Source organism: Folsomia candida, unplaced genomic scaffold, assembly GCF_002217175.1.
Source record: "Folsomia candida strain VU population unplaced genomic scaffold, ASM221717v1 Fcan01_Sc004, whole genome shotgun sequence".
NCBI classification, from domain to species: Eukaryota; Metazoa; Arthropoda; class Collembola; order Entomobryomorpha; family Isotomidae; genus Folsomia; species Folsomia candida.
This window is the reverse complement of record NW_019091196.1, coordinates 9,036,503-9,061,011: the sequence shown is the minus strand read 5'-3', so window position 1 is coordinate 9,061,011 and position 24,509 is coordinate 9,036,503. Positions and strand designations below refer to the sequence as shown.

Genomic DNA, 24,509 nt, shown 5'->3' with positions numbered 1-24,509 from the left:
TTTCAAAATCCGAGCAAAATTGGATTTTTGGCGTGGATTTGAGTGAGTGAAAACCGGAGTGAAAGTGGTTTTTGAGCATTTTTGAGTGGGTGTGGCGGGCGCAAATGTGGCCATGGAGTCAAACCACTTCAGGGTTTTAGTACACTCATAGGACACTACCACATATCCAAAGGGCAGCAAGATCTGTTATTATCAACCTCGCAAGCTCCCCTCCTAAGGGTGGATTAATTCACCGAGTAAACCACAAATGCAGTTTAGTTTAGTTTGTTACTTGATGGAAGCATCGTTCTTTGTATCTCATTTATTTTGCAGTGCATGTGGTTTGGTTTGTGGATCACGTTCGCATAGGTTTTTTAGCAGTGAAGAGTTCCTTAAACCAATAATACAAATTGCTATTATGCTTGAGGAAATTAAAATTAATTAGAGTAAAATGTGGGGTGGGAGAGATTTTGTGTTAATTGTGGTGCTGTTAGTGGGTGTGGTGGTGGAGGGTCAGATTGCTAGCACGTCATCGTCCGACTATGCCACGGCGGAAAGCGATTATGACGACAAAGACGTTCAATTTGAATCATCCCCTCCGAATTTGTTGATACTTTTAGCCGACCCCAAAAATGGGACGACGGTCCCTTTGGCAAATCAGCCAAATACGGACGTCGTGTTGGACAGAAGCTTTGAAAAGGTTCATCTCTTCTGCTCGGCGTATTATCCAGTTAAAGTGGGTGGGATTTATTAAATGATAAGTTATCATTGATAACACGTTATGCTGGTAAAATACTTAATCATGTTAATTTTAATTACTTTTAGTGGAGTTACAGTGGAGATGGGGTATGGGAAATTATACTATTAAAAAATAATGAGGGATATCATTTCAATATTGCAATTTTGTGTCTAGTTTCCATTCCTGAATGTGGACAATACCCGATTTACCGAGGATTTTTATGACCCGACGACCTACGCATTTTCCGCCCTGTTAGAATTGGAGGGGCTGAAAGAGTCGCAATCTGGCAATTACACGTGCCACAAATGGGATAATGTCTCGTACTCGGCGTCCTATCATATCTTTGTGCCAGGTGGGACTGGAGATACTGTTGAATTGGTAATTTTGTTATTGACATTGAAATTATTATTACAGGGGACAGAATAATTTTACCAGAAAACAATACCAAACTTTACGTCGATGCTGCCGTTAGTTCGATACGGATTCCATGCTCGGTATCAGATCCGCATGCGAATGTTACTCTACTCAAGAAGTTTGACAAGGTGAGATGATCGCTTGATTATGTATTCCAATGAAATGTTCATGTTTTTGCTGTGTTTACCAAGAATTAATTTGTTTTCGTTGGGATGCAATGCAATGATTGTGAAATCGTACCTAAACTACATATGCAATTTTTTGCAAATACATACGTAGTGTTTTGCATCCTTCAAAATCACTCTAACGGAAAATGCACAGCTTTATCAAAATCAAAAACATTTCCAAATCTGTAAAAGAGTAGCATCTCAGAAAAACAGAAATTGAGACAAAACTCAATCTGATGGTCATTTGTATTCCTGACTTGCTTGCACAAATTTTGTGTCACTGTGCTTTTATCGTGAAGTTAATGTAGACGTTATTATTGTAATAACAGTTGCGGATAATTTCGTTCGGCTCATTTTGTAATATTTTATTTTAAAGTCGGGAGGATCTCATCTCATTACTGCGCCACACACTAAAAAACCTTATGCAGTCACATTCATTGTTTTTGTGTCTCATTTCTTGGCAAATTAGGTAACGGTTAGAGTCATCGGTAGTTCAGTCAGTGGTGGTGGTGGTATTGTCATCCACTTCTGTTTCATTTATCTCATGTCATGTAGGTAAAAAGCAGTCTCAACTTTGTGCTGTTTTTGTTCCTCTTATGTATCTACACACATACGTATTACACACACTTCCAAATACTTGGAATGACACAGAAGAGAGGATATTTAGAAATTGTGTGGCATCTTTTTTTACCCCAATGTTTGAATTGGATTAAGAACTTTAAAGGAATTGCGATATTTCCGCTTGCATCTGGTTTCTTGTTTGATTTTGGGACTGCATGACTGTCACAGCGATTTGGAATGGATAAAAATGGCTGCAACTGATTAAAGGATGTGCAATAATTTGTAGACAAAAAATTAAGGGAAGGAATAAATCTAATCTAAAAGAAGGAGACAAGAGAAGAGAGAGAAACCGTTCTGTCTCATCAAGAAAGAAGAACAATGAATGCTGCTACATATCCATTGTTTTGCACTACATCACATCCGCCGCATTATTTGTTAACTGTAAACGTCAACTTGAATATGAAACTCTCTTTCGCATATCGCAGTGTCAATAAGGTGCATATTTTATGTACAGACAAATGTGACGATATATGCATTTTTGTATGCATGCATGCAATGTCAATCGATGCAATGTCGCCACCTCATAAAAATACTGTAATTCTCACCATTAATAATTTTTTGTCGTGTGGGTGGGCACAGGGTCAAGGGCAAAAGGACTGGATGGCCATTTCTTCCGCGTTCTACTCCTATAATCCCCGTTCGGGCTATGTCTTTAAGGGGGCCTCAGTTCTGACGGCGATCGGCGACTTTATCTGCGCTGTGGGGGAATCTATCAAAGTTCATGTTAATGTTGTGGTGAATAATACGTTGGCAGGTGGGTTCCTGGTTTTTCAATTTAAAAAAATGTGTAGTATTCATATTCATTAACACACAATTTTCTAGGGACCAATTATCCACCACTCAAGGAGGATTGCTGTGACAAGAAATTCCTCCAAAGCCTAGGAAATGAGCGGACATCGTGTCGAAGTTTCATTTCGGAACGATGTCAAGCCCCCGAATTCTTGGATGCTAAACGAAGTCCGTGCTCTGATTGGAAATTGGCCGAGTTTCTAAAGTCCCCAGTGGAGTTGTGCAAACAGGAAATTGCTCCATCAAGTAAGTCTCGAATTTGGTACCAATTTTAGCATTTTTTTATTAAATTGTTGTATTAATTTAGATTCCAGTGTAGCGGTGGGATATTTTTCGCCCAAGGAACAAGGAGGTCCTCGTCTCCATATGTATTGTCAAGCTGACCCTCTCGAATACACGCAAGGTTTCAAGATAACCTTTTTTATTTATTTTTGATAAATTATTGTCACCCTAAAATAAGTGCATTTCACTGATTCAAGGTTTCAAACTGGCCGTCGAGTGGTCAAATGGTTCCATGGTCTTTGTGGATGATGGTAAAATTTTAATTTTGAGTGCATGCTTCATTGGAAAAGTGTTATTTAAAAAATGAAATTTATACAAAAATTAAGTGCATCATATCATTACTCATTTCTTGAAGAAGTAGAGTTTCAGATATGAAATCCATCCACTTTCATCACCGTCGCGTGTGCAGGTCATTCTCGTAGATAAACAGTCACGAATAATGAAGCGAGTCAGCATGGTCATATTTATTGTGAGTGAGGTGAGGCTGGTGTAGCTGGGAGGGATTGAGTCGACTGATAATAATGGAAGGAAGCAGCATTATTAATTTTACGCAGATACGTTTACACGGATTTTAAGTATTTTTCTTTATCGCACTTAAAAGACTCCCACGAGCCATATAAATATTTTCTGCAGTGTTTTTAATAATCGAGCAGGATTCTGGCGTTCTCATGTCCTTGATTCCTCCACGTATTGCCTTGTTACTGTCTCCTCATGTCATATCAGAGGCAGTAAATAGTATTAAATGAATAATAAGTTAGTATGCATCGCAATGGGAAAACTTTAACATGATTTATACTATTCAGCGATTTAACAGCGTAGGTAAAAAAATGTGCCGGTAGTTGATAGTTAATAATTGCAAGGATTGTAAATATATAGGGAAGGGAACGGGTCGGGTCAGAATCACAGGCACAAGGAAGCTCACTAATTACTCTGTACGCATACGTAGAATTGATTAACGTCAAGCACAATGAAAAAATATAGAATTGCCATAAAATGCATGCATCGATATTTTTTTACTAAATTTACCCGTTATGGTTTATATAAATTTAAATTTATTGCTCTACAGACCGACTCCTCGTCCCAGGTTTAAGTGAATACCCGTCGGGTTATGAGGTACACTGATTTTTAATGGATTTTTTAAATTCTTATGCAACTATTACTTACACGACGACCATAACTTTAACCAGGTTCACGCCGAAATAACGGACCTTTTAAACCCTGAGCATCCCTTAGATCCGGTAATTCTCCATTGTTACATTCCACTCAAGTTGTCCTTCAAATGGATCAAGATTCTGAAACATATCCCATCCAATGACTTGAGACCGTTTGCCGAAGCCTGGTACAACGTGTCCGGGACGACGACGACGACGGAATCACCACCGTTTCGGGCACGAAGACCAACTTCAACCGGATTTAGGAAACCTGGAGGAGGAAATGTGGACCTGGATACGAACCTGGAGGCAAATAATGAGTTATTGGTAAATAATAACAACCAACGCCAAGCAGGGCGAAGTAGGGGACGCACTACGAGCAGTCGACAGGACGATGTTGACAGTGGGTCAATTGATCGCAGAAATTCTAATGTGGTTTGGATATCAATTTTTACACTTTTTATGTCAAAGTTACTATTCTCAAGATAAAAAATAATTTCGTTCGTATGTATACGTCACAAATGTATGTGTACTTTACTCTACAAATTTTTGAACTGTGATGGATAAGTCAATTAATAAGCTGTAAGTAAACTAATGTACATAAATATTACGCACGATAACTAATAAACTACTCATACAGCTTTTTTAGTCCTTGGATATGTATTCTATTCTTGCGTAAAAAATAAAAGTGCGTACAAACTAACGCACTGCTGATAAAGCTGGAAAAATTCCTTCACCTTTACCCCGTTCCAATTAAGTGACGGACGCTCATTGACTGACTGATTGGCGGCGTCGTCGTTCTTGGCTGGATGGATTTTATCAGCCATGATAAAATTATATAAAACTTGGATATCATCACTCAGAATTCGATCCGCGTGCATTGTCACGATCAAGGATCCCATTAATAGGTGACACCTAATACACCTAACACGTATTAGTACATCAATTAAAATGGTAATGACTTAATTCCTCCATCCCAATCGGCACAATGGACCATTATTATGCAGAACAGAAATCATAAATCCCTACTATTCCATGCTTTATCAGCATTTTTTTCTATTTCTGCATTCACACTGCGTACCAGTAAAAACTGACTACGTAAACATAACACAATATGCACTTGCTTTATGCGGAAGCCGGTTAAATCTCTTCCTCTTTGCCTGCCTCGCTATTCCTCAACTTGTAACAAAACTACATCTCAAATGAAATCCTCTAATTTTGACGACGTGCAGTTCCAATAAATGCTTCATTTTTTTCCGAGTGAATTAATGTACCGCCCACTTTTAGTCATTACTGACTGATACTTTTAGTTCCTTCTTCATTTCTGGCGACGCGTGTCATTTTGTGGCTTATCATCGTCATACTTTGTGTACTGCATCTCGCCCTGTATAATGTAAAAAAACTGATGTACTCCTGCATTCTCAGGTTACGTAAGGCATCTGGAAAATGACAAAGGATAATTAAGCGTTGTCATAAATTCAGTTACTGGAGGAGCACATCTCGCAAAAGGGTTACTTCTGATCTGCTATCTCTAGAATTTGGTCACAAATCAGGGAAAAAACTTGGCGTTGTTTTCTATTATTTGGCAAAATGATTTGTGACCAATTCAATAATTTTAGAATTGTCCACGCGATAATTTTTATCCAGACGACTATCTTCATTTCGGCTGAATCAAATCCATTGAGAGAATCGGGTAAAAATAGAGAGTATAAAAAGAGTATCCATAATTTTCAACTTTTGGAAACTTTAAAATTTAAGTGAAAAATAAAAACATGGATCTTTTCTAGGCACAAAAAATTGTGGCTATGTAACTCAATCTGCTCTTATTGCCAAAGCAAAAATTTTGTCTGGAGAAGACGCAGTTCCACACGAATTCCCGTGGATGGCTTCAATTAATAATGTCAACCATGGTGGGAGTCATTTCTGTGGTGGTTTCATAGTGAACTCGAGAAATATCATTTCCGCAGCCCGTCCGTTATCTTATTTTTTAAATAATTTATTTCAGTTTGATTTTTTTTCTCGCTTTTAATACAATTAAATTATGTAATATATTAGATTGTTTTCTCCGGAAGTACAATTCCAATCTGGGCACGTATTCGGACGAAGGGTGAGAAAATTATTTATGTATTTATTTATATTTGTGTATTGTGGTATGACATGGACGCTTGGCATCGTGTGTTCGTCTTGAACACTCACCTGCTAGCTTAATCGCACCCATTTTATCGAATTTAAAAAAAAAACAAGCAAAACACTCAACCATCAAGAAGAAAGTTCGTTTTTAAATTAAATGTGCATGAAATATTATTCCGCTGTACGAACTTGAAAAGAAAATCGTTAAGATTCATTAAGTTTCTCGTAATGCAGAACAATTCAAGAATGCGAACACACGTTTAAATACAAATTATGAATTATGGACACGCGATAACACTGATCATCAGAGAAGGCTTTATTGACTTTGGCCTTATTGACCAAAATCAATTAACATTTCTTCGTGCTCACAAAATTGCAGCATTGCACTTCCAACGTCCATCTCAGTCACGCTGGGTCAGCATGACTTATCACCTTTCGGCGATGTCAATACCACGACAATTGAGAGCATTTCAATTCATCCCGACTTTGAAAAGGGTGGACATTTAAACAACGACATTGCCATTTTAAGAACACGCCATCCCATGACGTGGGACGCTCGCCTGCTTCCAATCTGCCTTCCTGGACATGACACCAATTTTGAGATTGGTCATCCTGTAACTGTGGCTGGATGGGGAAACACAAATTGCCACAATTCCAGTATGTTGCAAAGAACGCTACAATTTGGACAAAACAAATATGGTAAAAAAACTGCATTTTTTCCTCTAGAAATTCGTCCCTCTAAAACACTGAAAAAAGTGTCAATTCCCGTCTGGAAGGAATCGGATTGTTTGCAAGCTTATCACGACGCGCAGTACGATTTCACTCGGGAGGATTACGTCTGTGCCGGGGACAACGAAAAAGACTCGTCAAAAGTTCATCCCTTTTTTATGTCCAAATTTTTAAATTAATTTTCCTCAGAAGAATTGTATAATGCAAAATTGTTATGTCACACAGGGTGACAGCGGCTCTCCGCTTATGGTTTTGCAAAACGATCAATGGACCGCAATAGGAATTGTATCTGCGGGACGATTCATGTGTGAAGATAGAGTTCCGGGCGTTTACACAAAAATTAGCAGCTATATGGACTTTATTAATTCACAAATATATTTAAATTAGTTGTAAAATGATCTCATTTAAAAGTTAATTTCTTACATTTACAAAATTGTACAAGTAAAAATTTATCATTTTGTCAAAAATAAAAATAATTTTTCAAATATATAAATGTTTGACTTATTTGGACGCCCAAAGGGGAAAAATATCGAAAATCTAATATGTTTTCGATAAACTTTAAGATAAAACTGAATGCTTAACATAATAACCCATGATAATAAACTATAATGTATGCAAGTGCGTATGTTCAGTGTTTCTGCTGTTAAATAACACCTGCACGAAAATAGTGCACGAAAATGGTTTTAAACGTTTAATAACACCCCCACTAAAAATACGCAAAAGTGCATGAAAATGCACGAAAATGCACGAAAATAATTTGCATGCAAATAATATTGGAACAATGCAATAATTTTTCTAAATATTCGATTAATTGAGGAATCGACATGCCATTTAACATATTTTTCTCATCATTTTAGTGTTTTAGTGTAAAAATATTTTGCATTTTTCAATGCGAAAAATGAATGAAAGTTTTGAAAATGAAAATGAATGAACATGACGATTTTTATGAATGGCTGAATACGTAGTGTTGTATAACAAAACAAATAAATACTTGTAATTTGTTTGAAATTTTCTTGCCGAATAATAATTCCATATTATTCTATATGTGTACAAATTCCAATTTGACAAGGTAGGAAAATATAAAATTTCTTGAAAATATGAAATTCCTAGGTTGCATTTCATGTATTATTATGCATTATTATGCATTTTCGTGCATTATCGTGCATTTTTATGCGTTTTTATGCATTTTTATGCATTTTTGTGCACTATGCATGCATAAAAATAATTTCGTGCGCACAAAAAGAAACACTGGCTTAAAACCTTTGACTCACAAATTCTTGTTTCTTAGTTTTCATATTACAAATTAAAATTAAAATTAAATTATTTAAACTAGAATTGTAAATTATAAATTTATCATGAGTCACCATTACGAGTGCATATTTACCACCATTGCATTGGTCATAAAGCGGACCATTCAGAAATTGGAACATGGCATTGATCTATTTGAAATAATGTGTTTTTAAGTTTGCGTTTACGCACCCGATTTACAAAGAATCCTTGAAATTATCGAAATGACAACCAATAAACGTAAAACATGCAACGTTTCTTGATCATTTCTACATGGAAATGGATGCGAATAATACACAGTAAATGTGATGCGATGAGGTACTTTGCCACCTGACATTGACATTGGCCTCTGATCAATCATCACTATTGTCACCACCACACCACGCTATTTGACGACGCAGTTGAATCATCACTATTCAACATACATGGAAATAATATTTTTGTATCCGTACTAATCACACATTTATTAATTGCCACTAAATCGTAATTAGCGTAAGCGTGTGGGAAATAGTTTCCTTCCTTCCTTATTAATCACCATCGATCGAACACTGCAATAATTAATTTCATCCCATAATACAATCCAGTCAAAGCTTTAATGTATAAATATCCCGATCCAGACCCAGTCATGCCAAGATTCATGAACATTCCAAGATTAACTTGCGCACAGTCAAGAGTTATTTTGGATTTGTCCTAGAATTCGAAACTTTTCCGTCAAAATTTTCCATAAAAATGGATTTAAAAATGATTGGAATAAGTGTCATCCTCCTCGGAGTTGTCACACCACCAGAAACTCACGCAGCGATTAGACGAATGGCATCTGCTCGTAATAGATTCTTCAGGAATCATAATTTTTTCAAAATACGCGATCACCATCGGTTTTTGTTCATTTTTTGATATTCTTCAACAGCTGCCAGTTGCGGTCGTTTCGCCAACGCGACCACGCGCCGTAATGCTCGCATAGTTGGGGGGTCAGAGTGCTTCGAAGGAGAGGTAGATTAATATGCATTTTATTTTTCCAATAATAGCACAGAATTTAATGTAACTTACGTGAATTCATAGTTTCCCTGGATGGTCAGCTTCAAGAATGAACTCGGACACTTTTGCGGAGGTTTTTTAATGTCTTATCGTTCTCACAACACAATTTCAAAACAAATATTTTCGTAGGTTTCGTAATTGCTGACCGTTACGTCCTCTCTGCGGCGCATTGCTTCCTCACCCACCATGGGAAGAAGAGGGAGGACGAAGTGTCCGCGACCATTGGGGAATTCAGTCTCCGCACACCGGAAAAGACGAAAGATATCCCAGTTCCAATCGAAGAGATCATTCTGCACCCCGGATACACGCCAAACAGTCGTGAATTTGATATAGCAATTATCAAATTGAAGGAAAGTGTGTACATTCATCCCAGCGTGGAACCGATCTGTCTGCCAGCTCCGAAAACACGGGAAGAGGCGCAGTTTCAGCTAGCGACACGGTCAACCGTAACGACCGCGGGGTGGGGGAAGACGTCCTTCGACCAATCATGTAATGTAACCATGAACTTTGTTTTATCTGTGTAGATTTTTAAATAAATTCATTTTTGTACAGATCACGACTGGTTAAAGGAGACCGATTTCCTGCGGAAAGTCGAAGTAAATTTGTGGGACACTGAAGAATGTCGAACTTTGTACAAGTCCTTTAACAACTTTCCATCTAATAGTTTTATCTGCGCCGGTGTGAAAGGAAGCCAGAGTTGTGTGGTGAGAAAACAGTATAAATTTAATTATATTTGAACGTACGTAAAAAAATATGAAATTTGAAATTAGGGTGATAGTGGTTCTCCTTTGATGCATTTGGAATCTTCACGATGGGTCGCGATAGGAATTGTGTCTGTGGGTCAACAATGTGGCGCAAAGGGGCGTCCCTCGGTTTACACAGATTTGGCTGATTACGTCCCGTGGATTAGAGAAATTATTCCTTCTTAACAGATTATTTAACTAATGGGCCTCCTCAGACACACGAAAAAATCGTCGCTTCGAATTTCGCTTTGTTTTTCGCGTATCGATAGCATTGCCAAAATTATGAAAATTGCAAAATTTTGTTGAGACTTCAACTAACCGACCTTAACCCCACTTCTGAGTGGAGTTTTTGGTCGCTTATCCGAGAGCTCGCTTATCATGAAGTAAGCGAAAAACGAAGCGAAATTCTAAGCGACGATATTTTCGTGTGTCTGAGGAGGCCCAATATAAATTATTTAAATTATTTATTTACTTAAATTAATTAATCGTTATATATTTTTGTACCGCACTAGTCTCTAAATCTATTTCGCTACATATTTGGTGAGTAGGCACGCACGGAATAAGACGCATTTTAATCCTACGACCTTGAGCCAATGAATCAATCTATGCTTTCGATTTGACTGGTACACGATACGCAATTCCATTCAGAAAAGGGCTCTGCAAATCATGTTAGTAAGTAATTCCTGCCAGTGTTTCATCATTAAATGTATTATATTTTACCAGTATGAACCAAGACCACCAAATAAAAATCGTTACTTGATATTATGTACACGAATTGTTGAGCTATTCGAAAACTCGACAATGCATATCCACAATGCCACAACTGTTCTTTGACATTGCCACGGCGGAGTCGCTTCAATAATGCATGAATAAATTTTCATGACTAATATAAAATTATAGTAATGCTGCTGCTACCTATAGCTGTTACAGTACAGTAGAATTTCCAGCAGAAAGTAAAGTGACATAAAAATTTCATGTTTACATAATTCATAAGTTAAAATGACTTGAAAATCATTGGAATCTGACCCATTTTTAATTAAGTCTGAATTAATTTAGCATGTTGGAGGATGAAATTGATGTGGGTGAAAGTTCAATGGGTAGAAAAGGTGTAAAATTATAAATTTAGGAGAAAATTGTTTTAAAAAATGTACCCGTCGTGGATTAATTGGCTCCACGAAGTACATATCACAATGTGTCATATGTAATGAATAATATTATGCACACGCGGAAATTAGCAGGAAATGCAAGCCATCGTCATATTACTCATCATCAACAGCATTGATTGCAATGTTGTACATACATAAGTAAGCGTCGTTTTTATGGTGGTGGTACTTAAAAGCGAGATAGGAGCAAAGGTCACTAAATACAATGATCAGTATGATTTTGAACTATTTTATCTGCTACCTTAGTCGAAGGTCGATATGATAATTTACAAATGATAAACAAATGTGACCTTGCAGATTGGATCCATTTCCCATAAATATGACGAATATAGGTCATCATTCCATCATTTGGGTGAATTTAGGTCTGCCGCAAAGTCAGACACAAGGCGCTTAGGCACGCCGCAATATAAAATCCATCCCAAATTTTCCGACTTTTTTCTCCTGTTTTTCGTAATAAAATGAATATTATGGGTGGCATTAGCAGTGTGGCTTCCTTTCCTCCAGTGCTATTGACATGTGTGGTAACCACTTTAGTCACAACGAGTTTAGGGGCACCCTTGAATTTTGTGGATGACGAGAAAAATGATATTCACAAATCGGAAGGTTGGTTAAAATTCGGATTCTTAACTAATTATGGTTTAGAAAATATTGAACTAAAAATTTCAATTATTTACTAAATATTCACAGATTTTCTTTCAACTTCATCCTCTTGTGGTGGTAATCTTAGCTTTCGAGAGGGACGGATAATCGGTGGGAGAGAAGCTAATACGGCAGAAATTCCATGGCAGGTTTCCATTCAGAACGGTGGTGAACATTTCTGTGGGGGTACGATCATATCGGATCACTATATCCTGTCCGCAGCTCATTGTTTTAGTCATATCGATGAGTAAGTCGTTTGTACATATTTACTTGGTACACTATATTTATTACTTTTATCTATAATTTTTTTTAATAATTTTTCCAGTGAATATGCCCAACTTTCTGTGGTTTTGGGGGCACATCGTATAACAGCGGAAGAAGATGCTTTGTCTAAAATTGAATATAAACGAATTTCCATAAAACAAGTCACGAACCACCCCGATTTCGATGGAGGTCTTCAATACCTGAATGACATTGCGCTGATTGAATTGGCCGAGCCGATTTTGTGGAACAGTTTCGTGTCCCCGATTTGCTTGCCAAGCGCGGATGAAATTTTTGGCAGAACGGCAGACAAGGACAAGAATATTTCCGCTGTGGCGTCCGGATGGGGTCGAACTTGGGGGGAGAAGGTTGAACGGACCGAACTGGATTTTGAAGAATTATACAAAATTCATTCCGACGTGTTGAAGACCTTGAACTTGACCATTCTCCCAAATTCAGAGTGTGACGAGTACTACCACCAAAAGTCAAACTGGAAAGGAGTGACGCTTGCCCCCAGTCAACTATGTGCCGGGGTTGTGGACAAATCGTGGAGAGAGGACACCGCTTCTGGTAAATTTTGAACTTTTATTTTATGAACATCATCATTACAATGTCCAGTTACGTATTTTGCCACCTAGTAAAATATTACATTTAGTAATGTCAACTTTTTAATGTTATTTCCAGGTGATTCTGGTGGTCCTCTCGCAATTTATCAGCATGGAAGATGGACAATTGCTGGTATTACTTCGTTTGGAACGCCGTATAGAGCACCAGGGGTCTATTGCAGGGTCTCCAGTTATTTGGGCTGGATTAAGGAGGTGACAAGTAAACGAATGGAATAATAAGAACTGATCTAAGAATTAAGACACCAAGTGATATTATGTCTGATGTGATATTATTTATTGTATACTATTTATTTTTTACTCTGTCTAACTGATTTTTATTATATAGTCAATAAAGAAAGAATTAAAATTTGTGTGACTCATATGTATTTCATATACTTGATGCAAGATTATTTGACACTTTAGGGACAAGAACGTTCCTAAAAGTCAAGGGATCGTGTACTTGATGACCACACCGCATTTTTCAATCAAGATCACCCATACATAGAGATACAAGTAACCCATCACCTAAGATCACCTAAGAATTGTGACAACAACAAAGGCAAAAAACATGTTATGAGGTTTGCATGCATTCTACAAACTATGTTATAAGCAAAATTAGGTATGTATCTCACTCGTTGCATAACAATAAAAGGACAAGTCAACCTAAGTCACAACCCAGCCAACGAATAATCTGGGGAAGGTCGGCTCATGCATAACGATCAGAATGTCGTACTTCTTAACTCGAGATGCGAGATGCGGTACAAGTAACATTTTTATCCCGTGACCAATAAGCAGACCCCTGGCTAAATCCTCCCAAATCCTGCCAACCCAGTGAAGAAAAGGTACGTTACTGCTGTTAACAGACGAGTCCAGCAATAGCAAAACAGTGAAGAAGATGATGAATGAACATTCCATGATGCCATGATGCTATGTGGATTAGGATTATATATTTTCTGTTAAAGCCTTCTTCTGCTGCTAAAGTGAGAAAAGCAACCCTTTCATTTTCAGCCCATGCCTAAATATTACAGCCTCCAGCATGCAGACGTATGTATGCACATTGCATTACTGAAATTATACACGGTCTATGCCCAAGCACATAGTTTTAGTATTCACCACCTTTTAGGATGTGATATTGTGATGTGATCTCGCATAAAATAAAATGGTCCGTGTTATGTGCATGTAGATACATATTACAAAATTAAGTATTAGTTGCAGTCTTGTTTTTACACAATAATTTGTATAATTTTGTTATTGCAAATGTCTTATTTGTTTTACTAGTTGAGCATCTTTCATCACTTGACGAGTGCGTTACTTAAATTTGTTTTAACCATTTAACACTTTTGTACCCGAAATGTTATGCTCTAAAAAAGATTCCAATTGAGCAAATAAGATAAATACAAGTGAAAGAAAGACGGTTGACGGTTGAGTTGAGACGCGTCATACAAACACATCGGTGCTGGAATGGTGTGAAGATGTCAATAAATGATAAGTGCCTGACAATTCCCACGTACCATTATCCAACTGTGTAAATAAAAGTGTCATCCCAATTGGCATAGTCGATTTGAACACGCCAGTGTCAATATTTGTTTGACCACAAGCAGTAAAAAAAATGCCATTAAAAGCGGAAGGAATTGCGGTGCTGGTGGCGTTAATTGTGATTGTAATATTATTGTGAGTGATATTTCGAAAAATGGATTAATAATATAAATTTTTCAGATTTATCTTGATATTTCTTTTATGAATGCAGATTTTTACTCGGAGTATATTGTCATTTCTGTGCCGAAAATGAATCTGGGGGCCACTACTACCGATCGAACGAGAACATTACATCGGTCGTCTTTGTGGGAAAGAAAAATGGTGCCGGTCCGACGAGGAACAAGTGTAAATGTTCCAATAAGTTTAAAGGAAGTTGTAAAAGGTGTCAAGGCGAAGACTTTGTCGATGACGGGGATGATGGAGCACAACCCGATTTCACAGACTTTGGAGGTGACCAAGGTTTAGACCCTGGCTGGGGAAATAAACCTGACCCAATCAGATCTGCCTTAGGTGGAGGAGGAGGAATGGGAAGTAATAGCGGAGGTGGCGGAGGAGATACTTCCGGTTATGGCGCATCCGAATCTTCAGGGATGATGATGCGAGATGACTAAACTGAAAATTATGCAATTACCAAAATGTCTTCAGAATTGTATCCATGAAACAATATACTCACACCACCGTTGGACAAAGTTATCATTCTTCTTACTTAGATAAACTGTATAATTAATGGAGCTGAGCTACTTAATTTGATGTGAGGAAGAGAGGGAGCAATAAGAGGGAAACTGGATCAGTATTCCATTCCAATTTATACTTGGTACATACATATCATGGTGATTTAAAATTAGTTTCTGTAAATATTGAAATGAATCTTTACCATTAAACTGATTGCACATTATTGTAACACAAGTTGCAACTTATGTTTGGTTTATTTCGCCATAAAATCGTTTCTTTCTGCACAGCAGCACCATTCTTGTTAAAGTTTAAAATATGTAAGCTCAAAAATAAAATTTGATTATTATTATTAGACAAAATTTGTACCAGGCAGTAGCAGCAAAAAATAAGGCTCGAATCACATACATATGTAAATGCGTATTAAAAGCCTTCTATTTTTTGTGGGATTAGTATAATAATAGTGAGCAAATATTATCATTTTGTAGTGTACGTAGCGCATTTAGTATTTAAAACTAAACTCTTCTGGCATCTGTCTATTTTTGAGTAGAATGTTGGATATTATTGCAAATTGCATAGATTTTTTTGCATTACAAAAGGCGTTAGGACATGGTTTTGAAGAATTCATACCTTAATTGCGGGATGGTTTTTAGTTGTAGAGATTTCTAACATTTTTTATGTGAAAGCCCATGTCTCAAACTATAGGTAAGCATATCTGGCTTCCGATTTTATGTACTCTGCGAAATGAGGAAAGGTCAAATTTGGAGAGGTGTCCTTTTTTAGTTTTCCAAACCAGTGTTCTTATAAAATGGCGTTGAACAAAATATTTTTTTCTGAGGTCCTGGTGCAAAAATTGTCTTTGCGACTATTATCATGTGACTTAGCATGCTTTTCACTATATAAAACCACTTTTGTCGCATGCTTATCTTATAAGTCCCTTTTGTAGTCTAGCTTCATACTTGTCTTAATGGAATGCTCTCTTGAACGCAACTCCTCGACTTTAAAGGCCCCCACATTTTAGGACTTTGATGCTAAAAATCCCTAACGTGGTTTTTATCCAAGGTAGAAATTGTATGTTGCATTGTAAGTACTTTTGATAAAATTTTGATAAGTGGTTACACCCCAGGAAATGAGTTTCCATCAAACCCTATAAAATTTTTACAAAAGTTCTCCTCGAAATTGAAGCGGAACTTTAAATTTTTTTAACTAATCAAAACGCAGTAATTTTATTATTTTGTCACTTGTACCTTGTAGGTAAAATAGTTCTGCAGCAGGGAACACAAAAAAGTTATTAAAATTTGTTTTCAACAAAATTTGACCATTATTTTCCTAAATTAGTTCACGAGTTTTTTACTATTCCCCGTCAGCTGATTAGCTAGGGTCCTTCTCCAAAACTGTTTACACAAAATCTTCACTGTTTAATTTAATATTACTTGAGACACTTAGAGCTTTGCCCTCAATCTTCATTTGACCTAGTGGGTCCGCTTTAAAGGTCAGCAGGTCAATTTTCCTGTGCACGGTCCGATTGATCACTTTTCATGAAAACGTATCAGCGACGATGGAGGCCCAACGTTATGTAATTCATTGTGGATTCTTTTATTATTACATGCAATGATTATCTAGGGTTGTAATATTAACAATCATTCACCTCTGACCTCTTAGGTTATCATGCTATATGAGTAATTCAGTTTGGAAAGTGTTTTTTTGGCTCCTTCAAACTCTGGGGGCACTGGAGGGGGCATTTATAAAGCTATCGGCCCAAAATTTTAAATATATCTTTTTGAGAGTATTATCTTGCAACTGACCAAAAATCAGTTCAAAATTCAACTCCCCGCCAGAGATATTCAACCGCGAATTCGTCAAAACCATGTCCTAACGCCTTTTGTACTTATTTGTATTGGTTACTATTATTATTACTATTTCTTTTCTGTCTTCTGTATCATGGTCTGTCTTTCTTATTTTTTTCATTTATACTCTGATTCAGTACATAGGCAGGCAACAATTATTAAGTGAGCAACAATGGCTGGACAGATTTTTTAACGTTTTTCCCATCCACGAAAACTTGTACGATGTTTCGATCATCACCCAACATGATAAATTTCTCTACCATGTCGAGTAATGTTTCTCCAGGGAACAAATGCACGGGTGAATCAGCAGAGGCTAAGTCAATATGGAGTGCGTCAAAGTACTTGCCAACTTTAAAATTTCCAATTTTGTCCCCAATTGAGAGAGCTGAATGGACCAATCACAAAATTTGTGTTTAAAAAAAATATAAGTGCATTTAATTTCACTGCCAAAGAAGATTAAAATATTTACCGTTCGCTCCCCCCAAAGTGGCAAAGTAGAAGACTTCTTTATAATTAAGTGCTTCTCGAGGACATGAGCGATCTTCCATCTTCAAACATTTCGACATGATGATTGCAAGTCGCATTTGTTCCAGGATTGATGCCGTATAACCACCAGATACATCTAAAATGAATGATAGGACAATGTATCACGACAACTAGCTTTGCTCAACATAAATATCATTTTGCATACCAGTTCCAAGCCCAACTGAAACCCCGGCGTCGTGTATTTTCCTAATAGGGCAAAGACCACTGAGAAGGCACCTATTTAGTAAGAAAAAACATACAGCGTAATGTTAAAATGGCTAAGCATAACTCTTGTTAAAACATAACCGTTATAATCATGTATAAATAAACTTGAACTAACATATTGGATGCAGGACAGTGAGCAACCCCAGTAGAATACTTCTTCAAGAGACCTATCTCTTCATCAGTCATGTGGACGCAATGAGCCATAATGGACTGTAAAATACAAGAAAGAACACGATATAATCTAGTAATTATGCAATCTGACTAATGGGAGAAATAAATTCGTACCTTGTTAGTTAACAATCCTACTTTTTCGTAAATCTCCGTATAGTTCTTGCAATTTGGAAAGAGCTCCAAAGCACGCTGCACTTCAGGAATTGATTCACAAAGATGAGTCTAGCAAAAGACATGCACAATTAATAAATTAATGGTAGGGCATGATACAGAATAGATTTATGGATTTGACCTACCTGAATGTTTACGTCATACTTTTTGGCCAAGTTGCCCAACCCAGTCATAAGTTCTTCTGAACAAGTTAGAGCAAAACGTGGTGTTATGATGGGTTGGACTCGAGAATTCTGGGTGTATTGCATATCAATCAATTAATCAATCAACGCTACTAAATATTTACTGCAAACAAATTGGAAATACCTTTCGCTTGTTAATATTCAGAATAAACTCTTCAGTAGACTTGAGTGAGTCTGCCGTCGTTTCACAATAATTATCAGGCGAATAGCAATCCATATTGACCTTCCCGATGAATGCTCGCTGACCCGAGAGCTCCACAATATCAGCCAAAATTTCCGCTGCAGCCTTATGGATTGTCTATTTATTATTTGCAACAATCGTAAATTAATTACAAGCAGAAGGTTGACTTTTAGTTAGAATTACCGCAAAATATGAGGCAGTGGTTGTACCACAGTTTACAGTGCGTTGCTAAATGAAATAATAAAGAACAGTATAAATTAAAATGGTTAAATTTCATCCTGTTTCTATTTCCAAAACTCACCACGACTTTCTTGTAACAGGCACGAGCAAATGAGACATCTTCGAACCGACTCTCCATAGGAAACGTATATTTTTCCAACCATTCCAGTAGTGGAAGGTCAAGTCCCAGTCCGGCGTTTGGATATTGCGGAGCGTGAATATGTGTGTCCACCAGTCCCGGCATGATGAATTCACTGAAATAATGCAAAAAGTTTAAATCTGCCAGTATCCATTATTTTATTTATAACCAAAACATTTCCCCCCACCCTTGTCCCATAACTTGGATATTGTCCCCACTGAAAGAAAACTTTTCCTTGAGCACATCCAGATTGTCTTCCACGTCCACAAAAATTATCTACAAACCACGCCCAAATTAATCATCAGTTTCATACCAAATTATTATAATTAATTACTATAAATCACCTTCCCATGTTGTACCCCAATAACTCCATTATTGACCAAGACAAAGGGATTATTTCCACTCTCAGCGTGTACGAAAGATCCTAAAAATACGGTTATTTCTCCAGCATCAGAGTTCCCGTTGCCATTCCGGTAGAGAGACATGCTTAGAGGTGATGAATCCTGTCCCAAAACTGGATCAGAACAGAGACGATAAAACCAAAACCAACTAAAAAAACACGTTCTTCTTCCCAGCACACCGACACATACAAAAAACTGACACAACTAAAACATGAACCAAACTCTGTTTTTTACTCCCACACTAGAGTGAAATCGGGGCGAGTTGGATACATGAAAGACGATATGAGACTTTACTTACTCAAAGAAAACACAATAGAATATCCAGATCCAAAATTAATGACGCTCTCCTTTCTCCTCTCTCGAACACGCAAGTGTTCAATTTCAATCTAATCCAGTACTGACAACACCAACCACCAGCGTTAATTCTATGGCATGCAATGCAACACAATTACCGGCCTTGATACTGTATTATAATTGTTCATTAAAAAATACTGTGTGATGCTCCTCCTGATCTGATCTGCAAGTTATTCTCCTCTCCTGACTAGGCATGAAGTCAACGCTGGATTAATTTAGATTACGATTAACGAAATATGCCATGTACCACACCACGGTCACCAACGAAGTGCACAAAAAATTTAATTATGCAGGATTCAGACTCGTTCGATATATATGGATGGGTGGATATATAGTGCAAGCAAAAATATAATAAGATTAGCAACGACACGCTACACAGAGAAAATTCGTATATATTACTGGTGAGTTAGCGAGATTTACAAGTTTTATAGCTCATGCATGCACTACTATAAATCTGGTACTGAGCTAGCACCCGAGTACAAGTGCACCAAAGCTAAATGACTAACCACAAGTAAACACAACCGGACTCTGCCAAATTCCGGTACACATGCACTCGAGCAATGGTGAAATGAATGGGAAGAAGATTTTTGCATGTCTCTGAAAAATTTAGAGTGCAAATCCCATCCTTTACTTATTCACGAGTAGGAAAAGAAGAATAAGTGCAGCCCATGTCGCTTGATCGGATTGGGGGATTTAGATTAATTTGGTTGCTTTGCTGAAAATGCGATGGACTGGACAGACATGCAAACTTATCGTCAGAAATCAATAAAAACCTCTTAGTACAGCTTTGCATAGCCCGAATCAGGATTTATATTAGTAAAAATTTTCACAAGTCAGCAAATTGTCCGATTATTGATTATATTCCATAATTCGAACACTTTGCACTCATTTTTGCATGAAGTAGCTCCAATTATTCCTATTATCTAATAGTAGCATCTAATTTGAAGTACATTCCTCTTGACTATCACGACTGCCACGTAGAAGTTTTGAAATTCCGACCTCATCTCATAATTCATGTTCGGACTAAATATCAAATTTCTCAAAAAGCAACGTCTTTCTTGAGGTCACCCGCTAAGATCCCCCTGGTTCCATTTTTGGACATTTAACTTCATATTCTTTCATGAGAAGTCATTTTGCATCTCTGTAAAATTTTAGCTTTCCGAGATAATTTGTGAAAATCGGTGGGGGTCACCCGAACCCCTCTAGGGTCTCTCCGGTCAAAAAATGGTCAAGTTTTACAGGCAGACGAAAGGATGGACATGACGATTACATAAGCCCTGGTTCGGGCTAAAAAGTAAAGAAGAAGCCACAGTACCTATATTGTAGCAAAGAAGTCGATATCGTCATTAACCAACTGTCTCGTATTACAACATCGGCAAATGGTCTGTATTCAGGTACACTTTTAACATACACAGTGATAAAATGATCATAAGATGAGATGATGGATTTGTGAAATTGATTTAACGAGTTAAACCCACATAAATCGTTCGATTTGTATCCTGTGTAGATTATGACAAGTTTCATCCTTCACATAAATTATTCGATTGAGTGCACCAGAACTGGATAGAGTAACAACCTTGACTTGATAGGAATTCAATAATTGGGGTCACAATATTAAGACCTCTATATAACTTTCCTATCTTTAGTACCACAGAGAAAGAAAGGAGTCCGTTATCCTGTGAAATTTTAACCCAGCGACGTGACATCGCTGCTGACTCGATTTTGTCAAGACACAGGACAGCATAATTGGATAGCTAATTCTTAATCGGACTCAGGTGGCCTGTCTCTGGTCTGGCCTAAATAAAAAATTATCCTCTCGGCATCGGCTTTCGACTTTTAATTCCAGACTACGAGCGAGTTTCACGTTTCTTTCCTCCATTCCATCCTCCTCTTGTGGCATTTGTGGTCACAAATCCTCTAATCGATGAAATGTTTCGTGAGATTCACTTGTATCAGCCAAATAAAACCCAGCTAAAATTTGCTCGATATTGAGAAGATTTTTTAAAATATTCTAGGTAAAATGAATTCACAAAATATGTGCTTACCTGTAGCAGTTCACTTCCGGTTTCGGTTTATTTTCTTCTTCTTTACAAGTTGACTCGTCGGTTTCTTATCTCTCAACTTCTTAGAAAACCTAATCTCTGTATTATTAACTAGTCCCACATCTATCAGGCGTGCCTTGTCATTCGTTAATTTTAATTGTTCACCATCACTCGTCACTACGACCAACCAATTTTGACGCCAGATCAACCTCCAATGAATGTTTCTCCGCTTTTCAGACATATTTTTAAGCTCTCTTTCCGTCTCTGTTTGAATTCGCTTCATGAGTCCTCGCACTGTTTCGTTCTTCTTGATAAGAATTGGAAGAATTGAGCCGTCCTCACGTTTCAAGTTGATTCGGACCCCTTGTCCACATTCGAAGGCCAACTGCGATTCGATACTTTCTACAGTGAGGTGACTATCTGCAAGGTCGGAGAGGATAGGGTCGTTTCTCAACAGTGAATTTAGGGTGGAGTCAAACTGTGTCAAGAAATTTGGAAAATTGTCGTCGGTGGTGGTGGTATTGCAGGACAATGGCGTTCGGACTCCTCCTTCTTGTTCTGGAATGACAACAGAAGCACTTGTTGAACAACTTGGGACAGGTTCTGCAACAGAAATAAATCCTGCCTCTGTACTTACAAACAAATTACAAATCGTAATTTCATAATGAAATTTGATTGTAATATATGTATTACCACTTTCAGTCGTCGACACCGCTTCCTCCACATGGTTAACGGTGTCGTCTTGTTTTCGCTTCTTGATTGTACTACCTTCCGTAATTTCGTCTAATTCCAACAAATTCTTGTGGTGTTTGGTTTTCTTATTCCATTTTATGTTGAGGATGAGTTTAGATCTCGGGTCAGCAGGGTTGAGGTCATTTAGGCGATGGGACATTTCAAAATCTGGCTTTTAATAAAACTTGCAATGTTGGTGTTACGTATTTGTTTTCCCGTCTGTTCGATTAATCTTACCAATGTTACCTTTATCGAAAAATTTTTAACTATAAAAATTGCAAATCATAAGTAAAACATAAATAAAGTGAATTGAAATTGAAAACAAACATTTCTGTTAAAGGTAAAGTTTGTTTGTATGTAAATAATCTAATTAGCTCAATGCAGGTGACTTAAGAAGGAAAATAGTGAAAAATGAGTAACCGGCACGAAAGTGATACGAGCCAGAGAACTATGCAAAACTGGGCAACACGATATGCACAATTTCATGAAATAGTAATCATAGAATCTGGAAAGCATATCCCTCCTGCATCCACCCCCACAGAGATGTAGCATTTTAGTAACTCCAGTAGCCTGCGTTGGCTGGGCAATTTATTTAGACAACATCCCCGTAGGGAAATTCTGATCATAAAAGTTCCTAAAGTTTGGATAATACGAAAAATCAAGATTGCTTGACAATTTATCATAATACAAGGTTACGACAGTTGCTTCGATAGCCTCAAAAACCTCCATTTTTAGCCCGAACCAGGGCTTATGTAATTGTCATGTCCGTCCGTCTGTCCGTCCGTCTGTCTTTCGATAACTCTCGAACGAGTTGACCGATTTTTACCAAATTTGGTACAGGCATGTATCTGGGCAATGCAACGACCGAGTTCGAAGATGGGTTCGATCAGAAAAGTTTTGGACCGGTGGGGGTCATCGGAGTAGGTGGGGTATTACGCACCAAAATTTCAAAATTGTCGTAGAAAGCTGAAATTTAACACAGAGGTTGCTAATGGCTCCTAATAGATAAAAATAAGTTCAAGTTAGAAAAATTTTCATCTTGAGGAACCCTAGGGGGTGACCCATACGGATTTTTAAAAATCATCATATCGAACTGAAATTTGGTGGAGAGTTTGCTTGTGGGTCCTAATGGAAGAATATGACATGAAATTGGTAAAATTTTTATCTAGAGCGACCCTATGGGGTGACCCATATCGATTTTTAGAAATTAACATAGAAAGCTGAAATTTGGCCCAGAGATCCTTACTGCTTTCTCGTGAAATAATATGAAGTTAAATATACTGAGAAACATGGGTTTACTAATCCTGGTTCGGGCTAAGCAAAGCTGTACTGATAGGTTTTGAAGTGCTAATTATTTGGGCCGTCGCTAACGGTAATTAAAGCACAAAAATTTCTAACAGAACGCCGAAATAGCCGATTTCACATTTACAACTGCACTGATTCTTGTATCCATGGTTAAAAAATTAATTCGTGGGAACGAAATGTCAGTGCACACTGGTTCCAAAAGGTACCAGGGTTTTCGAAAATTGAAGTTTTTTCATCGTCGAAGTAAGCATCATGAAGACTGTGAAGAGACGAAGTTGCAGTTGGCATGTAGATTATTACAAAAATTATCACAAGTAATGATGGGAAGTTCCTTCACTCTCTGATTGTCAAGAATTTACATGAATTTTGTCAACTTTTAATTTATTCATACTACAAATACAAAACCCAGCCTTATATTTGTAGCTTTGTATATTTGTAGCCGTATATTTGTAGATTTTGTGTTATTTTAACATAATTAAGCATGTGCCCCTTCCCATGATGTCGCAATCGAAAAACTGACCTCAGATTCGAAATCAGCGACCAAAAAACTATAAGAATCGACATTGACCCAATGCTAACGACGTCGAAATAATTAATTGAATTATTGGTAACAATTGTAAACATTTGAGATAGGCGCTATAAAATATGTAGGCAATGTAGGTATACATATATAGTAGTTATATAGTATATAGCACAACTTCCACCTGTATACCTGTATAGCTATGTATAACATATGTGTATGTATATAACTACTAAATATATATATACATAGTATATATGTGATATATAGCTATACACAGCTGTATACCTATAGCACGCGTGTGCTATATACTATATGTGAGGCCGCTTATCTCAGGTGCTATTAATATACATAGGCTATTAACCTTTAGGATCCCATTTCAAAATTGTTGTCACGAAAAAACGTATCACTAAGTCCCTAATTAATCTTCAATTAAATGCCCTTTAAGGCCCAAATAATTGTCAGCTATCTGTCCTCACGCACCCAAGCTGCTGAATCTTTTTCGACCACACCGACCCGAATTTTATTTTCAAGAAAAAACCAACGGAATATATTT

At 37.3% G+C, this 24,509-nt stretch overlaps 6 protein-coding genes and 1 long non-coding RNA gene across 21 annotated transcripts; 5 read left to right on the top strand and 2 right to left on the bottom strand.

The window, feature by feature from the left end:
• The first annotated feature begins 254 nt into the window (after positions 1-254).
• On the top strand, positions 255-4,786 carry LOC110848243. Its single transcript, XM_022095411.2, has 10 exons — positions 255-715; positions 805-825; positions 893-1,070; positions 1,133-1,260; positions 2,500-2,674; positions 2,743-2,955; positions 3,017-3,112; positions 3,189-3,242; positions 4,058-4,104; positions 4,179-4,786. Exons 1-10 carry the CDS (start codon positions 431-433, stop codon positions 4,629-4,631), a joined length of 1,650 nt encoding a protein of 549 aa, XP_021951103.1. The 5' UTR covers positions 255-430; the 3' UTR covers positions 4,632-4,786.
• A 138-nt stretch (positions 4,787-4,924) lies between these two features.
• On the top strand, positions 4,925-7,469 carry LOC110849093 (chymotrypsin B). Of its 2 annotated transcripts, none has more exons than XM_035850700.1 (6): positions 4,925-5,835; positions 5,930-6,112; positions 6,198-6,249; positions 6,802-6,929; positions 6,999-7,144; positions 7,227-7,469. In XM_035850700.1, the coding sequence occupies exons 1-6, from the start codon at positions 5,733-5,735 to the stop codon at positions 7,386-7,388; spliced, it is 774 nt and encodes a 257-aa protein (XP_035706593.1). In that variant the 5' UTR covers positions 4,925-5,732; the 3' UTR covers positions 7,389-7,469. The 2 variants fall into 2 exon arrangements, with proteins under 2 accessions (XP_035706593.1, XP_021952161.1); XM_022096469.2 differs by having other exon boundaries at positions 6,652-6,929; positions 7,227-7,467.
• Positions 7,470-8,254: 785 nt separating this feature from the next.
• Positions 8,255-9,471, bottom strand: LOC118435189. The gene is made up of 2 exons (XR_004834581.1): positions 9,336-9,471; positions 8,255-9,265 (listed from the first exon to the last, which is right to left on the bottom strand). It is a non-coding gene; the product is annotated as an uncharacterized LOC118435189 (long non-coding RNA).
• On the top strand, positions 8,979-10,835 carry LOC110849092 (serine protease 33). Its single transcript, XM_022096468.2, has 6 exons — positions 8,979-9,111; positions 9,196-9,278; positions 9,348-9,396; positions 9,453-9,812; positions 9,876-10,027; positions 10,094-10,835. The coding sequence occupies exons 1-6, from the start codon at positions 9,018-9,020 to the stop codon at positions 10,250-10,252; spliced, it is 897 nt and encodes a 298-aa protein (XP_021952160.1). The 5' UTR covers positions 8,979-9,017; the 3' UTR covers positions 10,253-10,835.
• Positions 10,836-11,565: 730 nt separating this feature from the next.
• On the top strand, positions 11,566-13,116 carry LOC110848244 (transmembrane protease serine 9). The gene is made up of 4 exons (XM_022095412.2): positions 11,566-11,832; positions 11,917-12,115; positions 12,194-12,699; positions 12,814-13,116. The coding sequence occupies exons 1-4, from the start codon at positions 11,688-11,690 to the stop codon at positions 12,969-12,971; spliced, it is 1,008 nt and encodes a 335-aa protein (XP_021951104.1). The 5' UTR covers positions 11,566-11,687; the 3' UTR covers positions 12,972-13,116.
• Positions 13,117-13,828: 712 nt separating this feature from the next.
• Positions 13,829-15,176, top strand: LOC110848640. The gene is made up of 2 exons (XM_022095901.2): positions 13,829-14,405; positions 14,482-15,176. The coding sequence occupies exons 1-2, from the start codon at positions 14,344-14,346 to the stop codon at positions 14,879-14,881; spliced, it is 462 nt and encodes a 153-aa protein (XP_021951593.1). The 5' UTR covers positions 13,829-14,343; the 3' UTR covers positions 14,882-15,176.
• Positions 15,159-22,521, bottom strand: LOC110848639 (guanine deaminase). Of its 14 annotated transcripts, none has more exons than XR_004834570.1 (14): positions 22,090-22,521; positions 21,400-21,999; positions 18,944-19,113; positions 18,787-18,875; positions 18,543-18,714; positions 18,425-18,469; positions 18,185-18,358; positions 18,004-18,111; positions 17,822-17,929; positions 17,652-17,746; positions 17,478-17,548; positions 17,256-17,408; positions 16,832-17,171; positions 15,159-15,529 (listed from the first exon to the last, which is right to left on the bottom strand). XR_004834570.1 is itself a non-coding variant. In XM_035850699.1 (12 exons), the coding sequence occupies exons 2-12, from the start codon at positions 19,082-19,084 to the stop codon at positions 16,945-16,947; spliced, it is 1,383 nt and encodes a 460-aa protein (XP_035706592.1). In that variant the 5' UTR covers positions 19,085-19,113; positions 19,299-19,933; the 3' UTR covers positions 16,859-16,944. The 14 variants fall into 14 exon arrangements, 1 of the variants encoding a protein (XP_035706592.1); XR_004834568.1 differs by lacking the exons at positions 21,400-21,999; positions 22,090-22,521 and adding exons at positions 19,299-19,425; positions 19,493-19,932; XR_004834569.1 differs by lacking the exons at positions 21,400-21,999; positions 22,090-22,521 and adding an exon at positions 19,299-19,932 and having other exon boundaries at positions 16,828-17,171.
• Between the last annotated feature and the right edge of the window lie 1,988 nt (positions 22,522-24,509).